Source organism: Anomaloglossus baeobatrachus, chromosome 1 (genome assembly GCF_048569485.1).
Source record: "Anomaloglossus baeobatrachus isolate aAnoBae1 chromosome 1, aAnoBae1.hap1, whole genome shotgun sequence".
NCBI lineage: Eukaryota > Metazoa > Chordata > Amphibia > Anura > Aromobatidae > Anomaloglossus > Anomaloglossus baeobatrachus.
Genome location: NC_134353.1, coordinates 331453514 through 331470601, shown reverse-complemented (window position 1 = coordinate 331470601; position 17088 = coordinate 331453514). Strand labels below are relative to the sequence as shown.

General features: G+C 43.8%; 1 protein-coding gene across 1 annotated transcript in view; it reads right to left on the bottom strand.

Moving 5' to 3' along the window:
• The window catches only part of HELQ (helicase, POLQ like), a 72926-nt gene extending 55991 nt beyond the window's left edge, over window positions 1-16935 (bottom strand). Inside the window, exons 1-4 of the mRNA XM_075352037.1 lie at window positions 16826-16935; window positions 14412-14912; window positions 2353-2992; window positions 460-638 (exon numbers count right to left, since the gene is read on the bottom strand). Of these exons, the coding sequence (XP_075208152.1) occupies window positions 460-638; window positions 2353-2992; window positions 14412-14603 (1011 nt within the window). The 5' untranslated portion in view covers window positions 14604-14912; window positions 16826-16935. The remainder of the gene's footprint in view (window positions 1-459; window positions 639-2352; window positions 2993-14411; window positions 14913-16825) is intronic.
• Window positions 16936-17088: the final 153 nt, after the last annotated feature.

Sequence of the window (17088 nt, the reverse complement as noted above, 5' to 3'; positions counted from 1 at the left end):
CTGGTGTCACAACTGCTGCACACAGTAAACTAAGTGATACATCGTTGGATTCAGGGTCTTTTTGCACACATGATGCTGCTCTCAGATTAGATAGCAAAATCCTGCTGACAGATACCTTTAAACTTTATCCTGAAAACACATCAATATTACTATACATCATCCAAAAGTTTAATTTATCTCTTATTCGGTTTCATAATAGTGGAGACCTATGACAGTAAGTTTTATTAAACTTTAGGTAGATGTATGGTCCAGTTTAAAGTAGAATTTAATGAAATGCTATTATATTAGTACACATCAGGATCAGTAAAAGAATACACAAATGTCAATGGAAACTAAAAAAGTGCAGCATCGCACTCCTTTACGGTAATACAAAAAGCTCACAAGGTGTGATATAATTATGACTAGTGAGATTAATGGAGCAGCTAAAAAGTCCAGAATTGACCACTATGGAAAACTCACCTTTTCCTGTACAATAGCCACATAAGGCAAGATCATCAGTACGTCCCTTTTCCTGCACAGAAGTTCCTGAAGTATTACAATTTCTGCAACAAGAGTCTTACCACCACTGGTTGGTAGTGAGTAAATCAAGTTCTTCCGCCGTCGTAGGGATTCCAAAGTTAGGCATGTATGTTGCCAGTCTGAAGAAAAAAAAAAAAAGAAAGAAAATAAATATTTATTTACTGTAGTTAGAAAATCAAATGACTCCGTGTCATTGGACGGCACATCCATTATTCCAAAAATTAGTATAACAACCTTTGCAAAACTAATAAATACACAGCTGATAATTATTATACATATGTAGGTGGATCATCTATTGAAAACTATAAAACTGCACCGTACAGTTCAATTATCCTCACACTACCCATAATTCAGTGTGACAATGTTGCTGCTCTTTACTGCTCCCCATCCCCTCTGGGACATTCCAGCACACATTAGGGGGCATAGCCTGCTTCATGCTGATAGTACCAGCCAGCCCACTAATAATAGCTTCTCAGTTCTGTCCAAGAGCAGGGTTAGGGGGTGGGGGGGGGGGGTCACACTCCCGGTTCTACAACTGCAGGGAAGCAGATATTCTCAGGGGGCTGGATGTTTCGAACAGCATGGAGTAGGCCACACCCCCGATAGGATAGTAGCTGCTTTTGTTCTATCCAAGAGCAGGGGGCTTGGTGAGGGGCATGATCCCTGTTCTCCAACTGCAGGGAAACAGCTATTATCAGGGGGCTGGCTGTTACCAACAGCATGGAACAGGTCACACCCCCTGATGTGTGATGTAACGTCCCAGAAGGGAGGGTGAGCAGTGAAGAGCAGCAACAGCTTCTCACTGAATTTCAGGTGGTGTGAGGATAATAGAACTGCACTGTGCATGTCATCTTTATAGTTTATGAGGGCAGGGTCAGTAGAAGAATTTTTTTTTATCTCCCCAAAGTACCTCTTTAAGCTGGGCAACAATTGTAGAATGATTTAAGCCCGCTTTACACGCTGCAATGTATCTTACAATGTGTCGGCGGGGTCACGTCGTAAGTGACGCACATCCGGCATCGTTAGGTACATTGCAGTGTGTAACAGCTACGTGCGATTGCGATTGAACGGTAAAACGTTCATCGCATGCACGTCGTTCATTCCTCATGAATTGAACGTCAGATTGATGATCGTACCCGGGGTAGCACACATCACAGTGTGTGACACCCTGGGAACGATGAACAGATCTTATCTGCGTCCTGCGGCTCCCGGCCGGTAATGCGGAAGGAAGGAGGTGGGCGGGATGTTTACGTCCCGCTCAGCTCCGCCCCTCCGCTTCTATTGGCCGGCTGCCGCGTGACGTCACTGTGACGCCGAACGTCACCCCCACTCCAGGAAGTGGACGTTCGCAGCCCATATCGAGGTTGTATGGACGGGTAAGTACGTGTGACGGGGGTTAATCGTTTGTGCGGCACATTCAACAAAATTGAACGTGCCGCACATACGATGGGGGCGGTTACGATCGCATACGATATCGTATGCAGAATCGTAACATGTAACTTGTTTGTAAGCAGGCTTTACTCATCCCATCAATTGATGAAGGAAGTAGAGTAATAGGTTTCCAGTAAAGGAGACATTTCTCAGGGTTTCACCCCTACAGGTAAGACAGATGGGAAACTCTAATCTACATATTACTTATAGCATTAAGGGGGTATAGTGAGGCTGTGACAACTGAGGCATGTGCCACAGGTACCTGGTGAGGGTGCGAACACGCTACTTTGCCTTAATCTGGGTATATAGGTGTAGGGCAACTTAGCTTTTGCCAAAGGTGAAGGCAACAGAGCTACACCTTTGGTTTTGAGGCAACATTGAAACAAAGAAGTATCCAATTACCATAAAGTTTTTTAATGCCTTTATACTGTTCAATAAGTTCAGCAACTTTGCTGGGCAAACCGTAAAAAGGACCCAAGTCAATTTGAGACAAGGTGTCCACAGTCTTTTGTGCAACATCAAGTTCCTCCATAATAACGGTTTCTTTTATTTGCATGGTCCTAGAGATATGAGAAGTATGTACTTTAGCATTTCCAGCCAGCTTATTCTTCAGACTGTCCCGTAGACTTTTTGTTTTTTCATCTTTTGTATGGGAAGTAATGGAAGTGTATACGCCACTTGCTTTATCAATGCCACGCTTATTACATGTTTGTTCAGTGTCCGATGGTTGATTCGCATCCTCATAACAGAGAAGCTGCGAACAAGGAAGATCTTCGCATAAGTCCCAGGAGTCCGAATTATCCCCTGTAAACAATGCATTTCGATGCAATTGGTTTAGTAATCCTTTTTCTTGTACTGTGGATTTAAAGGGGTTGACGGGTGTCACACATTGGTTAGAGGTATCAGGTTTGTGCGTAACAGGTGGAGTGTTTGCAGTCTCCCGTGTACACTTTTCCTCCAAGTTATCCATTTGTGCTAGAAGAGATGGGTCCTCGGCAAAGCTGTCATATTCTCCAAACATGTCGTCATCGCTGTCACAGTCCTAGAAAAAACAAGGACTGCTATGAAGATCACACATGTACAATTTCTAAAAACACAAGGTTGCATAGTGTGTACAAAGTACTTGTGGCCTTTTACGGCCTGACGGGAATCAAGACAGGCCCAAACTGATTGTATATTCTACTGACACTCATGAGTGGTGGCATTTTATAAGTACACCTCCATATATTATATATATATATACACTATATATGTAAAGCGCTGTGGAATTAATAGCACTATATAAATGAATAAAATTACATTATATATATATACACATATATATACATACATATACATACATACACATATATATATATATATATATATATATATATATATATATATATATATATATATATATATATATATATATATATATATATATATATATATACACATATACACATATATATATATATATATATATATATACACATATACACACACACACACACACACACATTAATATATATATATATATATATATATATATATATATATATATATATATATATATATATATATATACACACACACACACATACACACATTATATATATATATATATATATATATATATATACACACACACACACACACACACACATATATATACATACACACGCATACATTATATATATATATATATATACATATATATATATATATATATATATATATATATACAGTGCCTACAAGTAGTATTCAACCCCCTGCAGATTTAGCAGGTTTACACATTCGGAATTAACTTGGCATTGTGACATTTGGACTGTAGATCAGCCTGGAAGTGTGAAATGCACTGCAGCAAAAAAGAATGTTATTTCTTTTCTTTTTTTTTTTTAAATTGTGAAAAGTTCATTTATTATTCAACCCCTCAATCCACCAGAATTCTGTTTGGTTCCCCTAAAGTATTAATAAGTATTTCAGGCACAAAGAACAATGAGCTTCACATGTTTGGATTAATTATCTCTTTTTCCAGCCTTTTCTGACTAATTAAGACCCTCCCCAAACTTGTGAACAGCACTCATACTTGGTCAACATGGGAAAGACAAAAGGAGCATTCCAAGGCCATCAGAGACAAGATCGTGGAGGGTCACAAGGCTGGCAAGGGGTACAAAACCCTTTCCAAGGAGTTGGGCCTACCTGTCTCCACTGTTGGGAGCATCATCCGGAAGTGGAAGGCTTATGGAACTACTGTTAGCCTTCCACGGCCTGGACAGCCTTTGAAAGTTTCCACCCGTGCCGAGGCCAGGCTTGTCCGAAGAGTCAAGGCTAACCCAAGGACAACAAGGAAGGAGCTCCGGGAAGATCTCATGGCAGTGGGGACATTGGTTTCGGTCAATACCATAAGTAACGTACTCCACCGCAATGGTCTCCGTTCCAGACGAGCACATAAGGTACCTTTACTTTCAAAGCGTCATGTCAAGGCTCGTCTACAGTTTGCTCATGATCATTTGGTGGACTCTGAGACAGACTGGTTCAAGGTCCTCTGGTCTGATGAGACCAAGATCGAGATCTTTGGTGCCAACCACACACGTGACGTTTGGAGACTGAATGGCACTGCATACGACCCCAACAATACCATCCCTAGAGTCAAGCATTGTGGTGGCAGCATCATGCTGTGGGGCTGTTTCTCAGCCAAGGGGCCTGGCCATCTGTTCCGCATCCATGGGAAGATGGATAGCACGGCCTACCTGGAGATTTTGGCCAAGAACCTCCGCTCCTCCATCAAGGATCTTAAGATGGGTCGTCATTTCATCTTCCAACAAGACAACGACCCAAAGCACACAGCCAAGATAACCAAGGCCTGGTTCAAGAGGGAAAAAAATCAAGGTGTTGCAGTGGCCTAGTCAGTCTCCTGACCTTAACCCAATTGAAAACTTGTGGAAGGAGTTCAAGATTAAAGTCCACATGAGACACCCAAAGAACCTAGATAACTTGGAGAAGATCTGCATGGAGGAGTGGGCCAAGATAACTCCAGAGACCTGTGCCGGCCTGATCAGGTCTTATAAAAGACGATTATTAGCTGTAATTGCAAACAAGGGTTATTCCACAAAATATTAAACCTAGGGGTTGAATAATAATTGACCCACACTTTTATGTTGAAAATTTATTATAATTTAACTTAGCAACATAACTTGTTGGTTTGTAAGATTTATGCATCTGCTAATAAATCCTGCTCTTGTTTTAAGCTTGCAGGCTCTAACTTATTTGCATCTTATCAAACCTGCTAAATCTGCAGGGGGTTGAATACTACTTGTAGGCACTGTACACACACACACACACACATTTTATATATATATATATATATATAAATATACATACACACACATACACGCATATATATATATATATATATATATATATATATATATATATATATATATATATATATATATATATATAAATATGCGTGTATGTGTGTGTGTATATATATATATATATATATATATATATATATATATATATATATATATATATATCTATCTATCTATCTATATATATATATATATATATATATCTATATAATTGCCTTATTCTGTCTGTCTGTCTATCTGTCTGTCTTGCTCCAAAATTGTGTCCTTACGGTGACACAAAGCTGATTGGCCGCCGGGCTCGCCATGGCCCCGCCCCCCCGCACGGATTGGCCGCTCGCCCAGGCTGCGCCCCCACACGGATTGGCCGGCCGCTCGCCCAGGCTCCGCCCCCCCCACAGATTGGCCTCTCGCCCCGGCACCCTGCAGGCATTGGCAACTCGGCCACGCCCCGCCCCCCTCACGCAATGCACGCTAGCTCTGGCCCCGGCCCCCCACGCATTCCCCGAACCGACACGGTCACGGAACCACGACTCCCAGGTGAGTACTGTACCCCCGGGAGCCCACATCAGCGTACGCCGCCAACCCAGCCAACACATACCCTCGCATTGCTGGGGCTGGCCGGCGTATGCTGGTGTGGGCTCCCGTGCGAGCGGGGGACGAGATACGCTGGTAACCATGGTAGCATAGTTACCAGCGCATCAAGGTCCTGCAGCGGCGGAACATACACACACGCACACACATAACAGCACACACACACACATCAGATCACACTCACTCTCACACACACACCTCACACACACATCACATCGCATCCACACACTCACAACATCCTGGGATATCGCTTGCTTCTCGGCGGCGATACTGTGCAGTGAGCTTCCAGGACCTGCCGGAGGATCACATGGCCAGAAGCATGTGGTATCTCCGGATGTTGTGAGTGTGAGCGCGTATGTGTAATATCGTCAATGTGTGTGTGTGTGAGTGTATGCGATCGGGTGTGTGTGAGTGTATGCGATCGGGTGTGTGTGTGTGTGTGTGTGTGTGTGTGTGTGTGAGTGTATGCGATCGGGTCTGTGAGTGTCGCCAGAGGAGCACGGCGTGCTGGAGGAGGCTGGGAGGAGAGAGGCTGATCCTGGGGAAGGCTGGGATGGGGAAGCTGGGAGGGGGGAGGCTGAGAGAAGAGAGGCTGATGCTGGGGGAGGCTGAGGCTGGGGTAGGCTGGGAGGAGAGAGGCTGATGCTGGGGACCGAAAAGGCTGATGCTGGGAGGAGAGAGGCTGATGCTGGGAGGAAAGAGGCTGATGCTGGGGGAGGCTGAGGCTGGGAGGAGAGAGGCTGATGCTGGGAGGAGAGAGGCTGATGCTGCGGGTAGAGAGGCTGATGCTGGTGCAGCATGGGGGATGGAGCACGTTTGGGAGTGCGCAGCATGGTGGATGGAGCACGTTTCGGAGTGCGCAGCATGGCGGATGATGCACGTTTCGGAGTGCGCAGCATGGCGGATGGAGCACGTTTCGGAGTGCGCAGCATGGCGGATGGAGCACGTTTCGGAGTGCGCAGCATGGCGGATGGAGCACGTTTGGGAGTGCGCAGCATGGCGGATAGAGCACGTTTGGGAGTGCGCATGGCGGATGGAGCACGTTTGGGAGTGCGCAGCATGGAGGATGCAGCACGATGGGGAGTGCGGAGTATGGCGGATGGAGCACGTTTGGGAGTGCGCAGCATGGTGGATGGACCACAATTGGGAGTGCGCAGCATGGTGGATGGAGCACGTTTGGGACTGCGCAGCATGGCGGATGGAGCACGTTTGGGAGTGCGCAGTATGGGAGATGGAGCACGATGGGGGTGCGCAGCATAGGGGATGGAGCACGATGGGGAGTGCACACCTCCCCCTAACACACACACACACACACACACACGCGCGCGCGCACTGCACATCACACCACACACACACTGGGAACCACAAACAACTGCCCTACACAGACACCCACACACACACAGACAAAGCTGCACACACACAACACCCAACACACAAACACCGCGGCACACACAAATATACGCACATACCGCACAACACACACATTGCACAAAACATACCTCCCCCCAAAACACACCACACACACAAACTGCGCAACACACACACACACAACGCTACAGACACACAGCGCTCCACAAACAACGCAACACACGCAACACACCGCTCTCACCCCCCGTCACACCCAGACAACACCCAGAACATGTACAGCGCCCTACACAAACACTTGGTAACTACACACAACAACATCTATATATCTATATATATATATAACAAAAATCATACATGAACTACACAATACGTAAATTCTAGAATACCCGATGCGTAGAATCGGGCCACCTTCTAGTATATATATTATATATATATATATATATATATATATATATATATATATATATATATATATACACACATACATACATACATACACACACACACACACACACATATACACATACATATATATTACACACATTTTATAATATACATATATATATATATACACAGTTAGGTCCAGAAATATTTGGACAGTGACAAGTTTTGTTATTTTAGCTGTTTACAAAAACATGTTCAGAAATACATTTGTATATATATAATATGGGCTGAAAGTGCACACTCCCAGCTGCAATATGAGAGTTTTCACATCCAAATCGGAGAAAGGGTTTAGGAATCATAGCTCTGTAATGCATAGCCTCCTCTTTTTCAAGGGACCAAAAGTAATTGGACAAGGGACTCTAAGGGCTGCAATTAACTCTGAAGGCGTCTCCCTCGTTAACCTGTAATCAATGAAGTAGTTAAAAGGTCTGGGGTTGATTACAGGTGTGTGGTTTTGCATTTGGAAGCTGTTGCTGTGACCAGACAACATGCGGTCTAAGGAACTCTCAATTGAGGTGAAGCAGAACATCCTGAGGCTGAAAAAAAAGAAAAAATCCATCAGAGAGATAGCAGACATTCTGAGAAAAAAGGAATTGACTGGTGAGCTTGGGAACTCAAAAAGGCCTGGGCGTCCACGGATGACAACAGTGGTGGATGATCGCTGCATACTTTCTTTGGTGAAGAAGAACCCGTTCACAACATCAACTGAAGTCCAGAACACTCTCAGTGAAGTAGGTGTATCTGTCTCTAAGTCAACAGTAAAGAGAAGACTCCATGAAAGTAAATACAAAGGGTTCACATCTAGATGCAAACAATTCATCAATTCCAAAAATAGACAGGCCAGAGTTAAATTTGCTGAAAAACACCTCATGAAGCCAGCTCAGTTCTGGAAAAGTATTCTATGGACAGATGAGACAAAGATCAACCTGTACCAGAATGATGGGAAGAAAAAAGTTTGGAGAAGAAAGGGAACGGCACATGATCCAAGGCACACCACATCCTCTGTAAAACATGGTGGAGGCAACGTGATGGCATGGGCATGCATGGCTTTCAATGGCACTGGGTCACTTGTGTTTATTGATGACATAACAGCAGACAAGAGTAGCCGGATGAATTCTGAAGTGTACCGGGATATACTTTCAGCCCAGATTCAGCCAAATGCTGCAAAGTTGATCGGACGGCGCTTCATAGTACAGATGGACAATGACCCCAAGCATACAGCCAAAGCTACGCAGGAGTTCATGAGTGCAAAAAAGTGGAACATTCTGCAATGGCCAAGTCAATCACCAGATCTTAACCCAATTGAGCATGCATTTCACTTGCTCAAATCCAGACTTAAGACGGAAAGACCCACAAACAAGCAAGACCTGAAGGCTGCGGCTGTAAAGGCCTGGCAAAGCATTAAGAAGGAGGAAACCCAGCGTTTGGTGATGTCCATGGGTTCCAGACTTAAGGCAGTGATTGCCTCCAAAGGATTCGCAACAAAATATTGAAAATAAAAATATTTTGTTTGGGTTTGGTTTATTTGTCCAATTACTTTTGACCTCCTAAGATGTGGAGTATTTGTAAAGAAATGTGTACAACTCCTACAATTTCTATCAGATATTTTTGTTCAAACCTTCAAATTAAACGTTACAATCTGCACTTGAATTCTGTTGTAGAGGTTTCATTTCAAATCCAATGTGGTGGCATGCAGAGCCCAACTCGCGAAAATTGTGTCACTGTCCAAATATTTCTGGACCTAACTATATATACACACACACACATACGTATATACATACACACATATTCTACAACATAATTTATGGCAGTAGACTGAAATGAAATCATAAAGGTACTACTTTGTCCCACATGAGTGAGGTCTGGTATTGAAACCCTATTCGAATGTCCCCTGTAACACCAGACAAATCCAATGGGCCTGAGTGATACAAAAGAAGCCAGCCGAAATTTTTTGCCTGCAGTACAAATTAACCATTTCACTTTAACCGGGTAGATATAAAGTACAAATCCAGCGCAATCTCATGAAATAGTAAAAATATATTTTCTTCTTTATTCATAAATTTCCATAAAATCCAAGGGGTACATGCAGCATAAAATTATTAGATGCCCAGAAAAGAGCGACGCGTTTCAACATGGCCATGACTAAGACAGTTTGTTGAAACGCGTCGCTCTGACCTGGGCATCTAATAATTTTATGCTGCATGTACCCCTTGGATTTTATGGAAATTTATGAATAAAGAAGAAAATATATATATTTACTATTTTATGAGATTGCGCTGGATTTGTACTTTATATCTACCCGGAGACTTGCATGTAATTACGCAACGTGCGCACATAGCCTAACGTCCCATCCCACTGATAGGTGTTTCAGTGTATACATTGATGTGGGCTTACAATTGTCTGAGAATATGATAAAGTGCTACAGGAAAGGTTATAAAATAAACTAAAAGACATTATTCATTACCAATATTCCATGCTCGTCTATGCTTACTAATGGGGGAAAGACATCATGTACATGCATGTGACCACTGCAGTCAATCATGTAGCTGCATGGGACCTCACTACTGCATGCTAAGTACGGTAAATAGGTCTGCATTAGTGGGGGATTTGATAGATCAGCAATAGTTGGTTTGATGGTTTAACCCTTTCACGACCGGCCGATTTTTCGCTTTCCGTTTTTTTTTTTCGCCATTCTTTTTCTGAGAGACGTAACTTTTTTATTTTTCAGTCAATATGGTCATGTGAGGGCTCATTTTTTGCGGAACGAGCTGTACTTTTAAATGAAACCATCAGTTTTACCATATTATGTACTAGAAAATGGCAAAAAAATTCCAAATGCTGAAAAATTGCAAAAAAAGTGCGATAGCACTATGGTTTTTGAGATATTTTATTCACTGTGTTCACTATATGGTAAAACTGATGTGTGGGTGTGATGCCTCAGGTCAGTGCGAGTTCGTAGACACCAAACATGTATAGGTTTACTTTTATATAAGGGGTTAAAAAAAAATCGGAAGTTTGTCCGAAAAAAGTGGCGCACGTTTTACGCCATATTCCGTGACCCGTAGCGTTCTCATTTTTCGGGATCTTAGGCTCAATGACGGCTTATTTTTTCCGTCTCGAGCTGACGTTTTTAACGGTACCATTTTTGCGCAGATGCTACGTTTTGATCGCCTCTTATTGCATTTTGCGCAAAAGTTGTGGCGACAAAAAAACGTCGTTTTGGCGTTTGGAATTTTTTTGCCGCTACGCCGTTTACTGATCAGATTAATTGATTTTATATTTTGATAGATCGGGCGTTTCTGAACGCGGCGATACCAAATGTGTGTATATTTTTTATTTTTTTAACCCTTTAATTTTTAATGGGGCGAATGGGGGGTGATTTGAACTTTTAGGTTTTTTTGTTTTTTTTTAATTTTTTAAAACTTATTTTTTTACTTTTTTTTTTTATTTTACTAGTCCCCCTAGGGGGCTATTGCGATCAGCATTCCGATCGCTCTGCAGTATCTGCTGATCACAGCTGGAAGGCTGTAAACAGCAGATACGCTGTCTTTCTCTTTTGCTGTGCTCCGGGCACAGCGAAAGTGAAACCAATTCATGTGTAGTACAGGAGTCATCACATGACCCTGTACTACCATGGCAACTATCGGGAGTCACGTGATCGCGTCACGTGACTTCCGGTTTCGGCGGTAAGTAAAACTTTACCGCGATTGCGCTTATAATGGCGCTGTCATGTATTGACAGCGCCATTATAAGGGGTTAATCGGCACGAGCAGATAACGATTCTGCTCGTGCCTAGCAGGCACACATCTCAGCTGTGAAAATCAGCTGAGATGTGTGCCGATCGCGGCATGCTGCCGCCGGAGGACCGCGGGCAGTAAGATTATGTCATTTAGGACGTAATTTTACGGCCCGCGGTCGTTAAGGGGTTAAAAAATGTACAATGTCTTTTAGATGTCAACGTACCCAAGTTTTTCAAGGACAAGAGTCTTCAGGAAAGAGCCTCCTTTGCTGTCATTTTTTTATTACTTCCACATACAAAATAGTAACTGGCTTCTAAGAAGAATGGTTAGGTCACATCTTTTAACCGCTTAATCTAAGAAAAAGACTGATGGCACATCCTATCTTTCTAATGTGAACAGGTGCAAACTGCATATGAAACATAGTAACAAAAAGGAGACAGTTGCACACTGCAGTGCTAGGATATGTGGAATAATGACTATAGGAATATAGAAATGCATTATTGCTATGGAAAACATGTACAAAATTGAGATACTTAGCACACAAAATTGGCCAGATTTTATGTGAGCCCAACGGCCAGGTGACCTCATGTTATTTGGGTCCGTATCAAACTAATGCCTCTGTTTGGGTTATATATATAAAAAAACAAAACAAAACAAAACAAACTAAAAAACAGGTTCCTGTCTGCCCATAAATTGTAGGTTTGATTGGCTTGCTGACAATGTACACATGAAGCTGCCAGTAAGGGGTGTGGGTGGGGTTATACACAGGCCAATAGTTTCAGCTCTACTACATCTACATCAGACAAAACAAAGATTCTATCAGCACTGCGTCATGCGGTGTGAAGGGATAGCAGGGGACTGGGACTCAGACTGGCCCTCAGGCTAGGGGGGCCCTAGCTGTCTCTAATCCCAGAGATACTTCTGGGCCGCCTTTCTTGCCCTGCAAGCCCTGATCTTATACCCCCACTCCACCACCACTAGAGACCACTGGGACAGGAGTGGTTAAACCCACAGACAAACAGGGAACCCAAAAACTAATCACACAGCTTGCACACACAGAGATATAAGACAATATGTGATCAGGAGGAAATAGAGAGCAGGGAGGAAATAAACAGTTGACAAGAGGATTACCACAGTACACCAAGTAGCACATAGTAAATCAATAGGAACACAACAGCACACGGACCAGTTTAGGAAAATCTATCATCGGCATGGGAAGACAGGCTCCACCATCTTAAAAAGGCAGGGAGAACCTGTGATAGGTCTCCCACAACATGTGATCCAAGAGGTAACCAGCAAGCTAGAGATTAACTACTCCAAGCCCAATCACACATGAGTACACAGCTGGCTGATGCCTAAAGCCCTGTGTGCATGCTGCAGATGTACCGCGGATTTTTCTGCGGATTTGCTGCAGAAAATGTGTCTAATATTGCTACAGTCAATTCCCCAGCAAAACCTATGGGTTTTAAAAACAAAAATGCGTTTTTTTATATCCGCAGATTTACCCGCAGATTTTCCGCTGCGGAATTAATGAGCATGTCACTACTTTTCCACAGGTGCCAGCGGTTTTTGCCATAGATAATAGTAAAAATCTGCGGGGACCAACTTGCAGAAAAATCTGTGGCAAAACTGCAGCAAATACGCGGGTGCGGTTTTTACTGCGGGTGCGGGATTATTTCAAAGGGTCCGTTTTTTTTCTTAAGGCCCCTTTCACACGTCAGTGATTCTGGGACGTTTGTGCTTTTTTTTAAACATACGAGAATCACTGACATACGCAGACCCATTATAATGAATGGGTCTGCTCACACGTCAGTGATTTTTCACTGCACGTGTCTCCGTGCAGCGTACCCGCGTGTGCGTGATTGCCGCACGGAGACATGTCCATTTTTTTCTGGCATCACTGATGTCCCACGGACCACGCAGTGTTGTGATCCGTGAGACACGTGCCAGAAAAAAACGTGCTTTTAAAATAAAAATCATTTTTACTCACCCGGCGTCCAGCGATGTCCTCTGCAGCCCGTTCTGCCGGCTGCTTCTGAGCCGGCTCATTACTGTCGCGCATATTCATGAGTGCACGACACAGCCGACCAGGAAGCAGCTGCTGCGGGGGTCAGCGCCGGACGGATGCTGCACCGCGGGAGCGATCAGCACCATGGAGAGTGGGAGCGGGCGCAGGTGAGTTGATTTCTAAGTGCAATCACGGGCCACGGAGAACGGAGCCCGGATTGCACTTAGACAACCCACGTGTGCCATGAATCACGGCACACGGAGGGACATGGGCGTGTTTTACACGTCAGTGAAGAACGTCTGTGTTTTTCACTGACGTGTGAAACGAGCCTAAGAAAAAGGCACTTTCTAGTGCGCACATAGCCTACGCCTGTCTGCAACTCAAAAGCACCAGAGAAAGCACAGTGTGTAGTGTTACAGGCTGCAGTGTAAACAGCATCAGATGCTGCCATGACACTCGGCAAGTTAAGAGTCAAACACTGTACCAAGCAGTTAAGTGATTCAGCGCTGGAATCAGGCTTTCTTGTCCTATTATATGCTGCTATCAGATTCCATGGCAAAAACTGCTAACCAATTCCCTTTTAAAGGGAAAACACAGTGCCAATGATCTCCTTATAGGTTACACATGGGAAGATCATTTTTAGGAGGTAATTGATTTCCAGTACTCTACACCACTATGAATCCTTAGACGCTGTTACTGAAAATCTGACAACAATCCACACAAAGTTCCATTTAAATCAAAATTCATATTTTAGCAGTGTGAGCAGAAGTGATAACACACGTAAGGTTTCTGAACTGCTGCTTATGGGAATGTTCAAAGACACTAGAAGAAAACTAGTGTTTCTTTACTACCTCCTTGCAGTGAAGCTAGAATTGACCATATGTCAGTGGATATGTCTGTACCAATAATGAGTAAATGAAAATACTGTTAAGCCTGGCATCCATATTTTACCTGCTGGCCTGAATACATGGCGTTCACTTCTTCAGGACAGTCTCTCATGTGATGGGGTTTAGATGTTATGTTCATTTCCTCACTTCCGCTCGGCTTCTTCTTGACCGGTGTGTAAAGACTGTGTCCCGAGGAAAGATTTCTTTTCCTTACTGGTGGACGCCTCCGAACATTGAGTTGACCAGTTTCCATCATCGAGATGTGAAGAAGCCCATGCTACGAGCTGGATATTATGTCTGAAAAAAAGGTCACTGAGGTCCCCAGGTGAAGACATGAGATCCAATCTTGAAATTTCTTGCAGTTATTTAAATTATATTTTTTATTCCGTTTTGTTAAATTGTCCAAGGTTGATATCCACCATAACCTGAAGAGCCATCTCACAAATAACATACATTGGTGGTCACAGTTTCTTGGTTTTACTTGGTGGTAAATCTAGGGGACTAGAACGACTTTGAAGTGTCCTGAAGACTTGTTCATTTCTTACAAGGCTTTTGAAGCAGAAATCTAAAGAATGAAAAATAAGAAAGTGATTATCTGAGCAAAAACCAAATACTCAGTGCGCACGTGTCTATATGTATGTGACCTAGCTGCAACAGGGAACCCCTTTCTATGCAATGTACTGGTGTTATGGGAACAGCTGACCACAAATAAACCATCAATACTCATAACTCCTATGGAAGCAAATGAAGAGAGGACAACCATGCTCGGATCAGAGGAGGACGACCATTCTCGGATCAGAGGAGGACGACCATTCTCGGATCAGAGGAGGACGACCATTCTCGGATCAGAGGAGGACGACCATTCTCGGATCAGAGGAGGACGACCATTCTCGGATCAGAGGAGGTCGCCAGCAGCCACCTAAAAAAATGGCGGAATCTGTGCTCTGGACATACCTGTGGGCCCCCTCCATCAGATATTTATGGTATATTGTGTGCATATGCCACAGTGTCTCAGTATGGGAATGTCTTTATACAGGGGTTTGCCGGAAAACACCACATTTACAATTGACTTAACTATCCATGAAACACTTTTCTCCCACCTCTCCACAACAGAAGTGTATGAATGCTGGTGGTCTGATTGTTGAGACCACCAATAATCACAAAAGCAATAGTCCAAAAAACTCCATGTGAATGAAGTGGAGGTGAGCATGACAGCTGCTCCATTCACTTCTATGGGACTCCCACTGGTCACCTACAGGGACACCAGGTAACAAGTCATTTTTGGGGGATAAAGGAGCCCTCCAGCAGTCTTTATTGCCCCATTACCAATCAGTCGTGTGTGTATAGTGAGTGTATTATAATACTTACCAGTCATTGTCTGATGCCATTTCCAATACCGCTCCGGTACTCTCCGGCATAATGTGACGGTGCTTGTGACCTGCCGGAAGCCACATTGATCCCCGTTCCGTGTCTCATAGACTTATAATGAGAAGGTCTCCTCTGCTCCACACAGGAGACGCAGTACTAACCGGTAGGTCATAAATGTGGTCATGTTAGGCTGCTTTCACACATCCATTTTTTCCTGTGCGGCACAATCCGGAGCTTTGCAGAAAAAACGCAACCGTTTTTTTTGCCACTGGTTGCGGGTTTTTTTGCATAGACTTACATTAGTGCCGTATTGTGCCGCATGGGCTTGCGTTCCGTCCGGTTTTGCCGCATGTGGCAGATTTAGCGGCGGCCGGATGGAACGTGGCCTGGCACATTTTTTTTGTCCGGCAAAAAAAAAAAAACGCATTGCGCCGCATCCAGCCGATGCGGCGCGATTTGCAATGCATGCCTATGGATGCCGCATGCGGCGTACTGCAGCAAAAACCGCATCCGGCCGCCGCATGCGTTTTTTCCACTGCGCATGCTCAGTAGCGTTCCGCAAGCGGAAAAAAACGGACGGGCTGCATGTAAAAAACTTATGCAAAGGATGCGGTTTTGTCGCCGCATCCGATGCATAGGTTTTAGAGCCGGATTGGCCGGCTCTGCTGAAACCGGAGATGTGAAAGTAGCCTAATGAAGAAAAGGAACCAGAGCAGTGCTGGACATGGCAGAGGACAGCGGCCAGGAAGAATGGGAATACACATACACAAGGAAACAAAAGGGGCAATAGAAGAGGCCAGAGTGCGCCATCACCTAATGCAGTGTGTGCAGAGGCAGGTGCACCTTATTGTTCAATACTATCAATATTGTGACATTTGCTTACAATCTATTCACATCACATTACACAAAAAACTTAAATACAGACCTTATCAAGTATAAATACAGCTTATTAGCCAGTTTAATGCAAAAGAGTGGGGAACTGCTCAACCAATAGTTCTAACAGCGCCTGCCTGAAATGGCTGATAACAGGGAACAGAAGAATGAATTGACCTGCACTGCATATGAGGTGTATTGTGTGCGGCAGCTTTCTCTTACATGCTCTGACCTTACCTTATTATGTTACGTTCCTGAAAATAAATATCAATGTGTATAGGAGACGTCACTAACGAGTCATAAGGTGTTTACACCCTATTCTTCTATTGCCAGACATTATTTGAATCTTCGCATTACAGCGCATGCTCCTAGCAACCGTGTAACCGGCGCGTACTGATGACGTCAGACTCTCCCGAGCAGCCATTTTTCATTGGGGAAAGTTCTATACTGTAATATAAATAACAATGCGGTTATATTAAAGCGGCTCTTTTGTCCTCTCC